Raw genomic sequence first — 15,650 nt, 5'->3', positions numbered from 1 at the left:
TGTGGGTTAAGAGACATCATGATTATAACACACTTAATGTAGGGCTTGACACATATCGAGCAATGCTTGTTCTCATTAATATCCGTAAGGTCATATTTTCATTATAAAGCTCAAGATAGTTTATGGTGAACAAGTTGATAACACAGACATAATGAAAGTTTCAATAATTCCTTTTACATTTTAACAAAAAAATGTGGGGTTGGGTAATTTGACACTCTCACATAAGTAATAAAAATTGAGTTGAAATGTATTTTAAATTTACCTCATTAATCTCTGCCAGTCTTGTCAAATGACCAACATTAACTCAGGCCTGTACTACATTTCATCTCAAACCAACCCTTTATAATTATTAATGTTTTGAACCTTTGCACTGAACGATCACATTTCTTGATTGTTTTCAATTTATAGTGTTATATAAGAAAAAATGGTCCTATCTGAATGTGGTGGTGATTTATGTTAATTTATAAGACTTTTGTCCCATGCAGCTTCATAGGGTTGAACTTACACATCTTTCAAAATGGTATATAATTAATTAATTAGTTATTGAACATTGAGCTGCTTCACATGTGTACAATATTATTAGCTCAGTTAATCAAGAAGGTAGTGGTCCTTTGTCTTTGGGCTAGAAAATAACAACAGAGGATGTAAATGCTACCCATTTATTTGAGTTGAACTCTCAAAATTATTGTAAAAAAATTTCTTTTTAATTGACAAAACAATTGGTAGTGCCATTTTGTAGGCAAGAAGCAATGTAGTAAATGATAAAATTTTTTGGTCAATATCTTGGAGTCATTGCCAATTAACTGGCTCTCATAATTTTAAATAACAAAAACATGGTGATAGTGGACAAATAGTAATTGTTTTAATTATGTGCACAGTTATGCAGCTAAACAAATTACTCACTGATGTTCACAATTCTGGTACCTTCTTTGGATCAAAATTTACATATATATATATATATATATGTTTATTGGTTAAGCTCCTTTCTTGATACCAGTGTTCCCCTTTCTCATTATCTTTGAAATATCTCATCAGTGCTTTGCATCATGCTGTAAGTGCTAATCCAGGAAGATAGTTTAGTTCTTTTAAATCTTGTTTAGAGCCTCATGCTCATCATAATCATAGAACTAAAAGAAAGGTTAAAATACATTTCTTTCTTGGTGAAAGTGATTTAACTATTTTTAGTTTTCATAGGGGCTGTACTTCAATTTATATTTTATGATTATATACAGTAGATTTAATGTGCTTCTCTGTTATAGTATTGAATACATAGACTTTTTAACTTTTTCAAAGTGTTATACTGAAAAAATTAGTTTGGTCTATTCAGTTTGTTACCACTTATCATTAGTATATCATTTTGATGAGGGTCAGTCTACCATTTTACCTTTGTACCATTTTTCATACTATTGGATAATATCTTCTATAAGTTCTTAGATATTACACCAAGGATGTAATATTTCTGTTTTATTGGTCTTTCTAGTGTTCCTGCCTGAAATCATTGACTAGATAGAGAAAAAAATGCAAATAATAGATTAGGAGGCAGTTTCTTGGTTCCTTTTACAACAACCAGAGGGTGTTGTTGTTGGCCAGAGTATCCAAAAAATCCTGTTTAGTGTTTTCATTCTGAGATTTTTAAGAAATGTGTCAGAGAACTGCTATCTGCTGTATCCTATTCTTTTATGATTTCCCTTCTGTCTGTTAATGAAGAATCCCTGGGCAGCTTGGACATATAATATGCTCCCATAATACCACTGCTGCTATTGACCAACAGTAATCCTTTTAAGGAAGCTTTACTTAGCATGGGTCTAAGTTTTAGGACATGATTTGACTTATGAAGCATTGAAATCATCTATTAAGTCATGACAAGGTGTCAGTTTAATATTACTTCCTGTCATTCATTTAGCCATTAACTCACTCAACACACACACACACAAATTTATCTTTATTTTTGAAAGTATTACAGATGTCCCCTCCCCCCTCATTGACACCTTTCACCCCACTCTCGCCCCTTCCCCAGGCCTTCACCACACTATTGTCTGTGTCCATGGGTTGTACACATAAGTTCTTTATTTAATATCTCCTCCCCAGCCCCCCTACCTCTTCTCTCTGAAATATTTCAGTCTATTGCATGCTTCAGTGTCTCTGGATCTATTTTGTTTGTCAGTTTATTTTATTCATTAGGTTCCACATAAAAGTGAGATCATGTGATCCTTGTCTTTTTCTGACTGGCTTATTTTACTTAGCATAATATTCTTCAGGTCCCTCCATGCTGCCTCAGAAGGTAAGAGATCCTTCCATTTTATAGCTGCATAGTAGTCCATTGTGTAAATGTACCACAGTTTTTTTATCCATTCAACTATTGATGGGCATTTGAGATGTTTCCAGTTCTTAGCCATTGTGAATCGCACTGCTTTGAACATAGGGGTGCATATATTTTTTGTGATTGGTGTTTTGGGTTTCTTAGGATATATTCTTAGGAGAGGGGTCACTGGGTGAAATGGTAGCTCCATTTTTAATTTTTTGAGGAAACTCTACACTGTTTTCCATAGTGGTTGTACAGTCTGCATTCCCACCAACAGTGTACTAGGGTTCCTTTTTCTCCACATCTTCCCCAGCATTTGTTGTTTATCGATTTACTGATGATAGCCATTTGGTCAGGTGTGAGGAGGTACCTCATTGTCCTTTTAATTTGCATCTCTGATGATCAGTGACGTTGAGCATTTTGTCATATGTCTCTTGTCTATTTGTATGTCCTCTTTGGAAAAGTGTCTATTGAGGTTTGCTGCCCATTTTTGATGGGACTGTTTGTCTTCCTTTTGTTGAGTTGTATGAATACTTTATATATTTTGGAAATTAACCCTGTATCAGATGTATCATTGGCAAATATGTTCTCTCATACATTGGGTTCTCTATTCATTTTTATGCTGGTTCCTTTGCTGTGCAGAAGCCTTTTAGTTTGATGTAATCACATTTGTTTATTTTTTCCTTTGTTTGTCTTGCCCTAGGCGATGTATCTGTGAAAATTCTGCTATGTGAGATGTCTGATATTTTGCTGCCTATGTTTTCTTCTAGGATTTTTATGGTATCAGGACTTACATTTAAGTCTTTTATCTTTTTTGAGTTTATTCTTGTGTATGGTGTAAGCTGGTGGTATAGTTTTATTTTTTTTGCATGTATTCCAATTTTCCCAACACAATTTATTGAAGAAACTGTTTTTACTCCATTGTATGCTCTTGCCTCCACTGTCAAATATTAATTGAGCATACGGGCTTGGATCGATTTCTGGGTTCTCTGTTCTGTTCCAATGATCCATATGCCTGTTCTTGTGCCAGTACCTAGCTGTTTTTATTGCGGTGGCTTTGTAGTATAACTTGATATCCAGTATTGTGATTCTTCCAACTTTGTTCTTCTTCCTCAAGATTGCTGAGGCTATTTGGGGTCTTTTTTGGATCCATATAAATTTTTGTAGTATTTGTTTTAGATCTGTGAAATATACCATTAGTATTTTAATAGGGATTGCATTGACTATTGCTTTGGGTATTATGGACATCTTAATGATGTTCATTCTACCAATCCATGAACACAGTATATTCTTCCATTTTTAAATTTTTTTCTATCTCTTTCTTCTTTGTCTTGTAGTTTTATAAGTATAGGTCTTTTACCTCCTTGTTTAAGTTTATTTCTAAGTACCTTAATTTTTTGTTGTTGCAATGGTAAATGGGATTGTTTATTTAGTTTCTCTTTCTGAGAGATCACTATTGGTGTATAAAAATTGGATTGATTTCTGGATGTTTATTTTGTATCCTGCTACATTGCGATTCATTTATTAAATCAGTAGTTTTTTAGTGGAGTACTTAGGGTTTTCTATTTACAATATCATGTCATCTGCAAATAATGACAGTTTTACTTCCTTCTTTCCAGTTTGGATTCCTTTTATATTTTCTTGTCTGATCGCTGTGGCTAAGACTTCTAATACTATGTTGAATAAGAGTGGTGAAAGTAGACATCCTGACTTGTTTCTGTTCTTATGGGGAATGCTTTTAGTTTTTGCCTATTGAATGTGATGTTGGTTGTAGGTTTGTCATAATTGGCCTTTATTATGTTGGGATATGCTCCCTCTATTTCCACTTTGCTGAGAGTTTTTATCAAAAATGGGTGTTGGATTTTATCAAATGTTTTTTCTGCATCTATTGATATGATCATGTGATTTTTGTCTTTCAATTTATTTACATGATGTATCACCTTTACTGATTTGTGAAAATTGTACCAGCCTTGTATCCCTGGTATAAGGCCCACTTGATCTTGGTGTATGATCTTTTTAACATATTGCTGGATCTGATTTGCTAATATTTTGTTGAGGATTTTAGCTTTTATGTTCATCAGGGATACTGGCCTGTAGTTCTCTTTCTTGTATTTTTATCTGGTTTTTGATTAGGTGAATGCTGGCCTCATAAAAAGAGCTTGGGAGTGTTCCATCCTCTTGGATTTTTTGAAATAGTTTGAGGAGGATAGGTGTTAGTTCTTCTTTGAATGTTTGGAAAAACTTCCCTGTGAAACTGCCAGGTCCAGGGCTTTTGTTTTCTGGGAGTTGTTTTTATTACTGCTTCAATATCATGAGATGTTCTTGGCCTATTCAGGTTTTCTGATTCTTCCTGATTCAGTTTTTGAAGATTGTATTTTTCTAGGAATTTGTCCATTTCATCCAGTTTTTTCAGTTTGTTGGCAGATAGTTGTTAATAGTCTTTGCTTACTAGTTTTTATTTCTGTGGTGTCAGTTGTTATTTCACTTCTTTCATTTCTGATTCTATTTATTTGAGTCCTCTCTTTTTTCTTGATGAGTCCTCCTAAAGGTTCATTAATCTTTTCAAAGAACCAGATCTTAGATTCATTGATCTTTTGTATTTTTTTTTTTAGTCTCTATGTCATTTATTTCCTCTCTGATCTTTATTATTTCCTTTCTTCTGCTTACTATGGGCTTTTCTTGTTCTCTACTAATTCTTTTAGATGCAGTGTTAGGTAGTTTATTAGAGCTTTTTCTTGTTTCTTGAGGTAGGCCTATAATGTTATGAACTTCCCTCTCAGGACTGCTTCTGCTGTGTCTCATAGATTTGGGGTTGTTTTGTGTTCATTTTTATTTGTTTCCAGGAATTTTAAAAATTTCTTCCTTGATTTCATTGGTAACCCATTCATTGTTTAACAACATGTTATTTGGCCTCCATGTGTTTTAATGTTTTTGAGTGTTTTTACTGTTGTTGATTTCTAGTTTTATGCCATTGTGATCCAAGAAGATGCTTGATATTATTTCAGTCCTCTTGAACTTGTAGAGACTGATTCTGTGTTCTAACATGTGGTTTATCTTTGAAAATGTCCCATATGCACTTGAGAAGAATGTATATTCTGCAGCTTTGGGGTGAAATATTCTGTAAATATCAATTAAATTGATCTGATCTAGTGTGTCATTTAGTTCTCTGTTTCCTTGTTGATTTTTTGTCTGGAAGACCTATCCAGTGATATCAGTAGAGTGTTAAAGTCCCTTACTAGACTGTATTGCTATTGATCTCTCCCTTAAAGTTCTCCAAGAGCTTTTTTATATATTTGCGTGCTCCTATAGTTGGTGCATATATGTTTAGCAGGGTTATATCCTCTTGTTGTACTGGTCCCTTTAGTATTATGTAGTGGCCTTCTTTGTCTCATGTTATGGCCTTTGCTTTGAAGCCTATTTTGTCAGTTATAAATATTGTTACTCTTGCTTTTGTTTGTTTGTTTCCATTTGCATGGAAAAAGTTTTTCCATTCCTTCACTTTCAGTCTGTGTGAATCTTTTGTTCTGAGGGGGGTCTCTTTTAGACAGCATATATATGGCTCATCTTTTCTTATTCACTCATCTACTCTATGTTTTTTGATTGGAGCATGTAGTACATTTACATTTAAAATTATTATTGATAGGTCCTTATTTATTGAGATTTTTTTATACCTATGTTCCTCTTTCTCTCAATTTCTTCTTCTTAAAGCACTCCCCTTAACATTTCTTGCAATGCTGGTTTGGTGGTGATGTACTCTTTTAGTCTTGTTTTGTCTGTGAAGCTTTTTATTTCACCTTTTATTTTAATGATAGCTTTGTTGGATAGAATAGTCTTGGGTTTGGGTCCTTGCTTTTTTTACTTTGAATACTTCATGCCAATCCCTTCCAGCCTGAAGTGTTTCTGTTGAGAAATCAGCTGACATTTTAATGGGAACTCAGTTGTAGGCAATTTTATGTCCCTCTCTTGCTGCCTTTAATATTCTTTCTTTTTCTTTAATGTTTGTTATTTTGATTATGATGTGCCTAGGTATGGGTTTCTTTGGGTTCATCGTGATTGGAACTCTGTGCTTCCTGAATTTGTGTGACTTTTTCCTTCACCAGATTAGGAAAGTTTTCTGTCATTATTTCTTTAAACAGGGTTATGATGCAGATGCTATGTTTCATGTGGTCCCAAAGTGCCCTTAAACTATTCTCCTACTTTTTAATTCTTTTTTCTTTTTGCTGCTCTAACTGGGTGTTGTTTTCTACCTTGTCTTTCAAGTAACTGATTTGACCTTCTGCCTCATTTAATCTACTTTTTATTCCTTCCAGTGTATTCTTGATGTCACATATGTTATTCTTCATTTCCAACTGATTCTTATTTATGGTTTCTATTTCTTGTTTCATGCTGTTGTAGTTTCCACTAAGTTTCTTGAAATTCTCACTAAGTTACTTGAGCATTCTTATATCATTACCTTCAACTCTATATCTGATAAATTGCTTGCCTCCATTTCATTTAGCTCTCTTTCTGGAGTTTCCTCCTTTTCTTTCATTTGGGGGTTGTTTTTTTGTCTTCCCATTTTTGTTGTCCCTTTGTATATGCTTGTATGTTTTAGAGCAAACTTCTTTGCTTCCCAGTCTTTGTGGAGTAGGGAAGAGATGAAAGAAAATAAGAAAAAGAATAGTGTAAGGAAAGAAAAGATTAAAAAAAAGATAAAGAAAATAGAGGAGAAAAAATAAGGAAAAATGAGAAGAAAGCAGGAGAAATAAGAAAAAACAGGGTAAAAAAGGGAAGGGAAAAATTAGATCTATGAAAGAAAAGGAAGAGACTAAAATAATAAGAAATCAATAAAGAAGAAAGATAAAGAGGATAAAGAAGACAAAAAATACAGTGGTGTTCATCTGAGCAGAGTTTAGTGCCTCCCTTTAGATCCTGCTCTTCTGATGACTGAGGCTGACTGTTTTGCCTGCCAGTTCTGGACTTACTGGGAGGTAGTTAGTTGCTAACCACTGTCAGAAACTGTCCTCCTTTGGTTCTCAGCAACCTGTTTGAAGCTTCAAGCGATACACAGTTTGTGCCTTTCTCCACAGGACTTGGTTACACATTGGAGGGTCCAAGCAAGCACTCTACGGCCAGTCTGTTAGCAGCACTGGGCCCAGTGATGGGCCAGCAAACTTCCCCATGGTCCCTGGGTGGGCTTCACCTCCACCTGCCTTCACCTGACAGCCAGCTGTCAATCTTAATCACTCAAAAGTTTATTTCTGAAAGTGCTTTCGGCAGAATTGGGAATCTAGACCTCTAAGTGGAATCTGGAGTCTACACCTCTGGGTCTCTCGTGAGAGGGATGTGGCATTGAGATTTCAGGGAAAGTGGTGGATGTGTTTCCCTGTCCCAGAGCTATTCCTCTGAGAGTGTCCCAGAATATCACCCTTACCTCGACTGGGCAGAGATCCTCATATGCAGTCCAGTGAGATCAGCTGGAAACCTAGAGTTTCTATCAGTTCTCCTGTGTGAGGGAAGCACCAGTCAGGTTTCTGGGTTAGTGGGGTGGTTGGCCCCACCCCCAGTGACTGGACCTTCCTGAGACTGTTCAAACCACTAGGCTTGGCCTCTGCTGCTATCTCTTCTGCCTCAACACATATTTTTTTTAGTTCCCTCATTATGCCAAGCACAATTCTGTGTACTATGTGTACAGTGAAGAATAAAAGAGGACATACAGATGGAGTATATGAATGAACTTATGTTTATGTTAAAAGAAGATTTATAATGCTGTGTTTCTTTGGTAAAACTCAAAATGTGAATAGTGTTTTAATAGGTATTCATTTAACACAGATCTCATTTTGTGACTTGGGAGGTAGATCTGAATTCTGTACATGTACAAAGCTTGTGGAATAAATTGGTTTTGGTTCTTTATCTTTATATAACATGTTACATGCTTTTTCCAATATATTTTCTATATGATCATTGTATACTTTCTCTCTGTTCTCATTTTTAAGTATATTTTAAATTATTCTCTTATCCATTATTTTATTTACAGTTACTGAATGCTGACTGTTTACCAGGCATTGTGCTAGGCATTGAGGATACAGTGTGAAAGAGGACTGTGGACTTCTCTCTGCTTTGGAGATAGATGATAAATACATTTTGATGGAAATAATTACAGAACATGATAAGCACTAGAAGGAAATAAATTTCTTTACTATAAAGGTGGGAAAAGGAGGGTGGACAGGGAGGCCTTCTGAGAGACTGACATTCAATGACACCCAAATGTTAAGAAGACTCAGATGTAAAAAGATGGGGATAAATGCCAAGGTCTTTGAAGAGTCTGGTAAATTAAGGAAGCTGAGAGAAGGTTGGTGTAATTGTGCTTTGGGAGAGAGAAGCAAGTAGCATGTGGTGATATAGAAACGTTGGCCAGAACTAGACTCCCAGGACCCCTGACTATCTTAAAAAGCATAGATTTTATTTTAAATTCAATAACAGCCCTTCAAAGGCTTTAGGGAAGGATACGATGTGATATTTATTTATTTATTTATTTATTTATTTATTTATTTAGCTTTGTATAATTTTATTTTTTTATCTTTCTTAAATTTTTGTTCAAAATATTACAGATGTCCCTTTTTCTCCCCAATGACCCATCCCACCCCTTCCCACCCCCCTCCCCAGTCCCTCTCCACATCATTGTCCGTGTCCTTGGGTTGTGCATATACGCATATAAATTCTTTGGTTAATCTCTCTCCTCCACCCACCTGCCCTCCTCCATCCCTCTGAGATTCGTCAGTCCGATCCATGCTTCCATGTCATTCAATCATTTCTGTTCATCAGTTTATTAAGTTCTTTAGATTCCACAAATAAGTGAGATGATGTGACATTTGTCTTTCTCTACCTGGCTTATTTCGCTTATCATAATATTCTCCAGGTCCCTCCATGCTGCCCCAAATGGTATAAGATCCTTCTTCTTTACAGCTGCATAGTATTCCATGGTGTAAATGTCCCACAGCTTTTTTATCCACTCATCTACTGATGGGCACTTGGGCTGTTTCCAGACCTTAGCTATTGTAAATTGTGCTGCTATGAACATAGGGGTGCATATATTCTTTCTAATTAGTATTTCAGGATTCTTAGGGTATATTCCTAGCAGTGGGATCCCTGGGTCAAAAGGCAGCTTCATTTTTAGTTTTTGAGGAATCTCTACACTGTTTCCCATAGTGGCTGCACCAGTCTGCATTCCCACCAGCAGTGTACCAGGGGTCCCCTTTCTCCACATCCTCACCAGCACTTGTAGTTCACTGATGTGTTCATGGCAGCCATTCTGACAGGTGTGAAGTGATACCTCATTGTGGTTTTAATTTGCATCTCTCTGATGATTAGTGACTTTGAGCATTTTCTCATATTTCTCTTGGCCATCTGCATATCTTCTTTGGAGAAGTATCTGTTCAGATCCTTTGCCCATTTTTAAATTGGATTGTTTGTCTTCCTCTTGCTGAGCAGTGTGAGTTTTTTGTAGACTTTGGATATTAGCCCCTTATCAGATACATCCTTGGCAAGTATGTTTCCCCAGACCATGGGGTTCCTTTGTATTTTGAAGCTGTTTTCTTTTGCTGTGCAGAAGCTTTTTAGTTTGATGTAGCCCCATATGTTTATTTTTTCTTTTGTTTCTCTTGCCCTAAGAGATGTATCAGTGAAAATTCCACTATGTGAGATGTCTGTGACTTTACTGCCTATGTTTTTTCCCAGGATTTTTATAGTTTCACAACTTACATTTAAGTCTTTTATCCATTCTGAGTTTATTTTTGTGTGTGGTGAAAGTTGGTGGTCTAGTTTCATTTTTTTGCATGTACCTGTCCAATTTTCCCAGCACCATTTATTGAAGAGGCTGTATTTACTCCATTGGATACTCTTGCCTCTTTTGTCAAATATTAACTGACCATAATTGCGTGGGCCTATTTCTGGGGTCTCTGTTCTGTTCTTTTGGTCTATATGTCTGGTGTTGTACCAATACCAGGCTGTTTTGAATACAATGGCTTTGTAGTACAGTTTGATATCTGGTAAAGTGATCCTTCCCACTCTGTTCTTTTTTCTCAAGATGGTTGCAGCTATTCGGGGTCTTTTTTGGTTCCATATAAATTTTAGAAATGTTTGTTCTAGGTCTTTGAAATATGCTGTTGGTATTTTAGTAGGAATTGCATTAAATCTATAAATTGCTTTGGGGAGTATGGACATTTTAATGATATTAATTCTTCCAATCCATGAGCATGATATATTCTTCCACTTGTTTAAATTTCCCTCTATTTCTTTTTTCAGTGTCACATAGTTTTCCGAGTACAGGTCTTTTACATCCTTGGTTAAGTTTATTCCTAGGTATCTTATTTTTTTAGTTGTAATGGTAAATGCTAGTTTTTTTAGTTTCTCTCTCTGAAATTTCATTGTTGGTATATAAGAATGACATTGATTTCCAAATGTTGATTTTGTATCCAGCTACCTTGCTGAATTCATTTATCAAATCTAGTAGCACTTTGATGGAATCTTTAGGGTTTTCTATGTACAAGATCATGTCATCTGCAAATAATGATAGTTTTACTTCTTCCTCTCCAATTTGGATACCTTTTATGTTTTTTTCCTGTCTGATGGCTATGGCAAGGACATCCAGTTCTATGTTGAATAAGAGTGGTGAAAGTGGACATCCTTGTCTTGTTCCTGTTTTTAATGGAAATGGTTTTAGTTTTTGCCCATTGAGTGTGATGTTAGCTGTAGGTTTGTCACATATAGCCTTTATTATGTTGAGGTATGATCCCTTTATTCCCACTTTTTTATGTTTTAAAAAGCTCACTCTCACCTTGGCTGGTGTGGCTCAGTTGATTGAGCATTGACCCATGCATCGAAAGGTCAGGGGTTCAATTCTCAGTCAGGGAATTGCTCAGCTTTTGGGTTTGGTCCCTGGTTGGAATGCATACAGGAGGCAACTGATCAATGTTTCTCTCTGACATAGATGTTTCTCTTTCTCCCTCCTCCTCCCTCCCTCTCAAAATCAATAAAAACATAAAAAATAAATAAATAAAATAAAAGATCACTCTGTCTGCTATAGGCAAAATGGATCAGATATGGGTGCAAGGAAAAGCAGGGACATCTGTTATGACTGGAAGGGATTGCTGTTATTAACTATGCTTAACATCTTGAGTATTGGAAACCTTCAGTCATATTTAAAGGCTCTGCAGGTATTCCTCAGTGAAATATTTATGCATGTCTTCTCTGCAGTCAGTCAAAGTTCTTCATGAGAGAATGTTGGACCATTTTACCTTGTTTGCTTGTATTCACATTTTTGAGCCTTTCATAAACCAGGTCTTAACACGTTCTCTGTGGTGGTTTTCTTCTCTTTCAAACCTATTTTCTTTAGTTGTGAATATCAGAATTGTACCTGGATAGGGATCTTCATAGTCCTGGATATATTCTTGCTCTAGTTCTGCATTATATCTTCTTTCATCTATCACACCTCTTAAGATATTTCGTGATTCATTTAGCAAATAAGTCTCTCAAAGGTAGGTACATAACTTCTCTTTCCATATGTATATACTATGATATTCTACACTCACATCCATTTTATTTTAATCATGTAGACAAATTACCTACATAATTTTAATTCTAGCTTCAAAATATTGGTTTTTATTTTTCATCCTGGTTCCATTAGCAAAGTTCATTAATCATCATCTTGGCCATTCATGGGTCTATCCTTAGAGAATGGCATTATTAGATTCCTGATGCCTAATATGGATATATAATAAATAATCTGTCTACACACCTCCATAACTAATAATTATAACCTATGCATGCACAGTTTAATACAGTAGCCACCAGCCATATACGATCGTATAACTTAAATGAAATTTATTAAAATGAAATAAAATTTAAAAGTTGGTTCATCATTCACATACACTAACCACATTTCAAGTGATTGAGTGCCACATGATCAGTGGCAACAATATTGAACAGCACATGACTATAACATTTCTATTATTGTTTAAATTTCTATTGGTCAATACTGGTCTACACTGTACTGCTTCTGTGTGTTACGGAATGATGTTTAAACACTGAAAAAACTGAAAATATGGACCTTTTTGCTTTAATCATCCAGGATGGTCACTCTATCATAAACTGTATGAACTTTCACAATCTGAAAACATTTTGGTAATTAAATGATAGAACTTGCTTATTCAATTGTGTCTATATGGCCCAAGTATATTTGCTAAAATCATTATGTCAAGTGCTTAGAAAGGTTTTTGTTTCAGTAAATAAAAACAGTTTGGGTTGCAAGTTCCATGCCTCTATCCACAAGAGCCAGGAGATAACTTTATATTACACTGATTAGACAAGTTCTTTGGAAAACTGCTTTGGTTATTGCTCCATAGTAAATGTTATAAAATATTTATTCTGGGATTTACTCACATCCAGAGAACATTGGCAATACCAGCATTGTTGACACTCTTTTAAATGGAACAAAGGGGGAGTATAATAACTGAAAAGTGACTCAGAAATATACTCTTATCTAGGTTCTTGAGTATCTTGATTAGTCTTAAGAAATAGAAAAACATCTGTACTGAAACAAAGACTTTTGATATAGATTATCACTGAGTTTCTTGTCATTTTGAATTTACTTGAATTTCAAGAAACAAGGATAGTTTTTCTCTTCATAAATATGGTGCAAAAAGGCTTTGTGTAAAATGAAACATAGGAAAGTGAGATTGATGCCATTAAGAGTTTTCATCATTATAAGCCTATCTGATATGCGAATTTAACTAAAGCAGATGCACCTGTTTCAAGTATAGGACTTCATAATGTAATTTCTTAGTTAGTGCTAAATGTTCTTTATAAATTTTTATATATTACTATTACATACTTAAGTTTGAATATGAAATGACAGATTTCTTATACCAAGTATATTTGTTTTTTCCTTGCTTATTTTTATGCTGTGTTCATTTTCAAATTATTTTACTCACAATTTCTTGTGTCTTTTTCTATTTTAATTTTTGGTATAGTTGTTATTGAGCAAATTGTATCATTTTAGTCATTTCTAGTATTACAGTTGTGAGGGCATCAACAGAAGATTGTTTCTCCACAGAATTTAAGAGGCTAGAAAGCCAAATTGATATAGAACAGAGTACAGATAGCTTAACTATCAAAGGGAGTTAAAAGAAATATAGTTGTTAAAATTTTGTATTGTTTAGTTATGGCATCAAACATTTGTCTGTCAGCCAAAAGTTTCCACCTGAGAAAGCCCAGCAGTATATGTTTTAACCTGAATGTACTTTACCTTTATTCATAAACTGTGAATTTTTGTACTGTTGAGACCTTTAATTGATTTTCATAAATACTAATCTCATCATAGATATTTGTCCCTCATAATCATTGCATGACAAATGAATTTATTTATCTGATTATAAATAATCAGATAAATTATCTGCCAGTAGGCTGAGATTAGTCTGTATAAGAAACAAAGTTTATTTAAAACATTTAATTATGATCTTAGCTCTCCTGGGAGGCAATTAATACTTCCTGTTGAATGAAGGAAAGAAATGATAAAGTATTTAATTCAGTGAAATTTGAATCCCATTAATTTACCATGTTCTCACCATAAGTAATGGTTCTTAGAATAATTATTGTATCTGCTGGGCCCAGAAAAGAAAAGGAAAATGCAATTGTGTGTGTTTTGATTTTGGTCGTGGTGGAATTAGAAGTGGGTATGGGAAGAACTAAGTGTGTATTGATTGTTCCATTCCAGGTGGCTGTTTTTTTGGTTGTTTTGCGGCTACTTAAACAGTGAGTATTCCATGTCTTACTGTGTATTATATTTTGTTACTATTGGTTATTTGGGGTTTATTAAATATTGTAATATTTAATTTTCCCATGATATCACAGAAGTGAAAAATCAAATTATTTTGTTTAAAAGTGTGAGCATGTGCAGATCCTGCAGCTCTTCACCAATCTCTAAGAATTCAGTTATGTTTAGTTTCCATAAAATGTAATGAAAATATTTAAAACAACATTATATATTAGAATTTTCTGAGTACTTAGTAAGAATCAGTTTTATCTATTTCAATGATAAAAAAGTTTAATATACTTTCTTACAATAGAAAATACTTGAGATTAAAGTCATAAACTCTGCTAATGAAATATTTGTGTTTCTTTAGACTCAACTTCAGTTTCACTTACATATAGTATTGCAAATTCAATGTGAAGAATTTGTTGCTGATTAACAATTTCCCTTTGCTTTACAGAACACCTTCTCAAGACAAAGGGAATAGTATTGGGAGTACAAATAACAGCTATGCAGTGATCATCACCAACACCAGCTCATTTTATGTTTTTTACATTTATGTGGGAGTAGCCGACACTTTGCTTGCTCTGGGATTCTTCCGAGGTTTACCACTAGTGCATTCTCTAATCACAGTGTCAAAAATTTTACACCACAAAATGTTACATTCTGTTCTCCATGCACCTATGTCAACCCTCAACACGTTGAAAGCAGGTATTTGACTAGATTTAGAAACTGAAGCTGCTGATTCACCATCAAAAGGGCCTGTGATTTAGTTGGTTTTCTAGTATAGCATTGGCTTTGCACAGAGGCATCTGAACTTTGTTGAGCTTCCTTATGGCAGGCATGTACATTTTTCAGGTACTATAGACTGTCAGATACTGTTGCTTTTCCTATTTCTGCATCAGCTAATTTGAGTACTCAGTTTGTTAGAAAGTGATGCTAATGGCATTGCAATGGAGCAGCAAGACCTTCTGGGTCAGTTGTTCTCCATGCAGATGTTCTGTCTAACCCCTTCAAGGCTTCTCGGTGCCAATGTTCAGCATTGTTTAAAAGAGGAGAAGAATTGAAACAATCATGGAAAATCTAAAATTCTTTTACAGATAAAGTATTTTGATGGGTAAAATCTTGTTTCCTGTAACTATTCAAAAGTGATCATACAAATTCATTTCAGGTTTTTTACTTCTTTTTAGGGAGTGTGGGTGAGTTTGGTGGTGATTGAAATCCTAAATGTATTTTTAAAATATTTTTGATACCATCATAGAGGTTGGTAAAAAGATAGAAGCTTTCAGTTATGAGTAAGGCCTGAGAACTTAATGTATAACATGTGACTATAATTGCTAACAGTTTACTATATAATTGAAATTTACTAAGAGAGTAAAACTTAAATGTTCTCCCCCCTCCCCCTGCCCAAAAGCATTGAGCAAAAAAGGAAAAGAGAGGGAGGACTCATGGACATGGGCAATAGTGTGGTGATTGTGGAGGGGGAGGGTGGTGGGTGGAGGCAGAAGAGGGCATAGAGGGGATAATGGAAAAAATAAAATAAACAAGTTTTTAAAAAGG

At 34.8% G+C, this 15,650-nt stretch overlaps 1 protein-coding gene across 1 annotated transcript in view; it reads left to right on the top strand.

Moving 5' to 3' along the window:
- Nucleotides 1–15,650, top strand: part of CFTR (CF transmembrane conductance regulator) — a 224,194-nt gene that overhangs the window by 106,823 nt on the left and 101,721 nt on the right. The window contains 2 exon segments of the mRNA XM_016196929.2: nt 14,055–14,092; nt 14,551–14,801. Coding sequence (XP_016052415.2) covers nt 14,055–14,092; nt 14,551–14,801 — 289 coding nt within the window.

This window comes from Miniopterus natalensis, chromosome 10 (genome assembly GCF_054644295.1).
Source record: "Miniopterus natalensis isolate mMinNat1 chromosome 10, mMinNat1.hap1, whole genome shotgun sequence".
NCBI classification, from domain to species: Eukaryota; Metazoa; Chordata; class Mammalia; order Chiroptera; family Miniopteridae; genus Miniopterus; species Miniopterus natalensis.
Note: the sequence above shows the minus strand (reverse complement) of the source record. Positions and strands in the feature narration are given on the sequence as shown.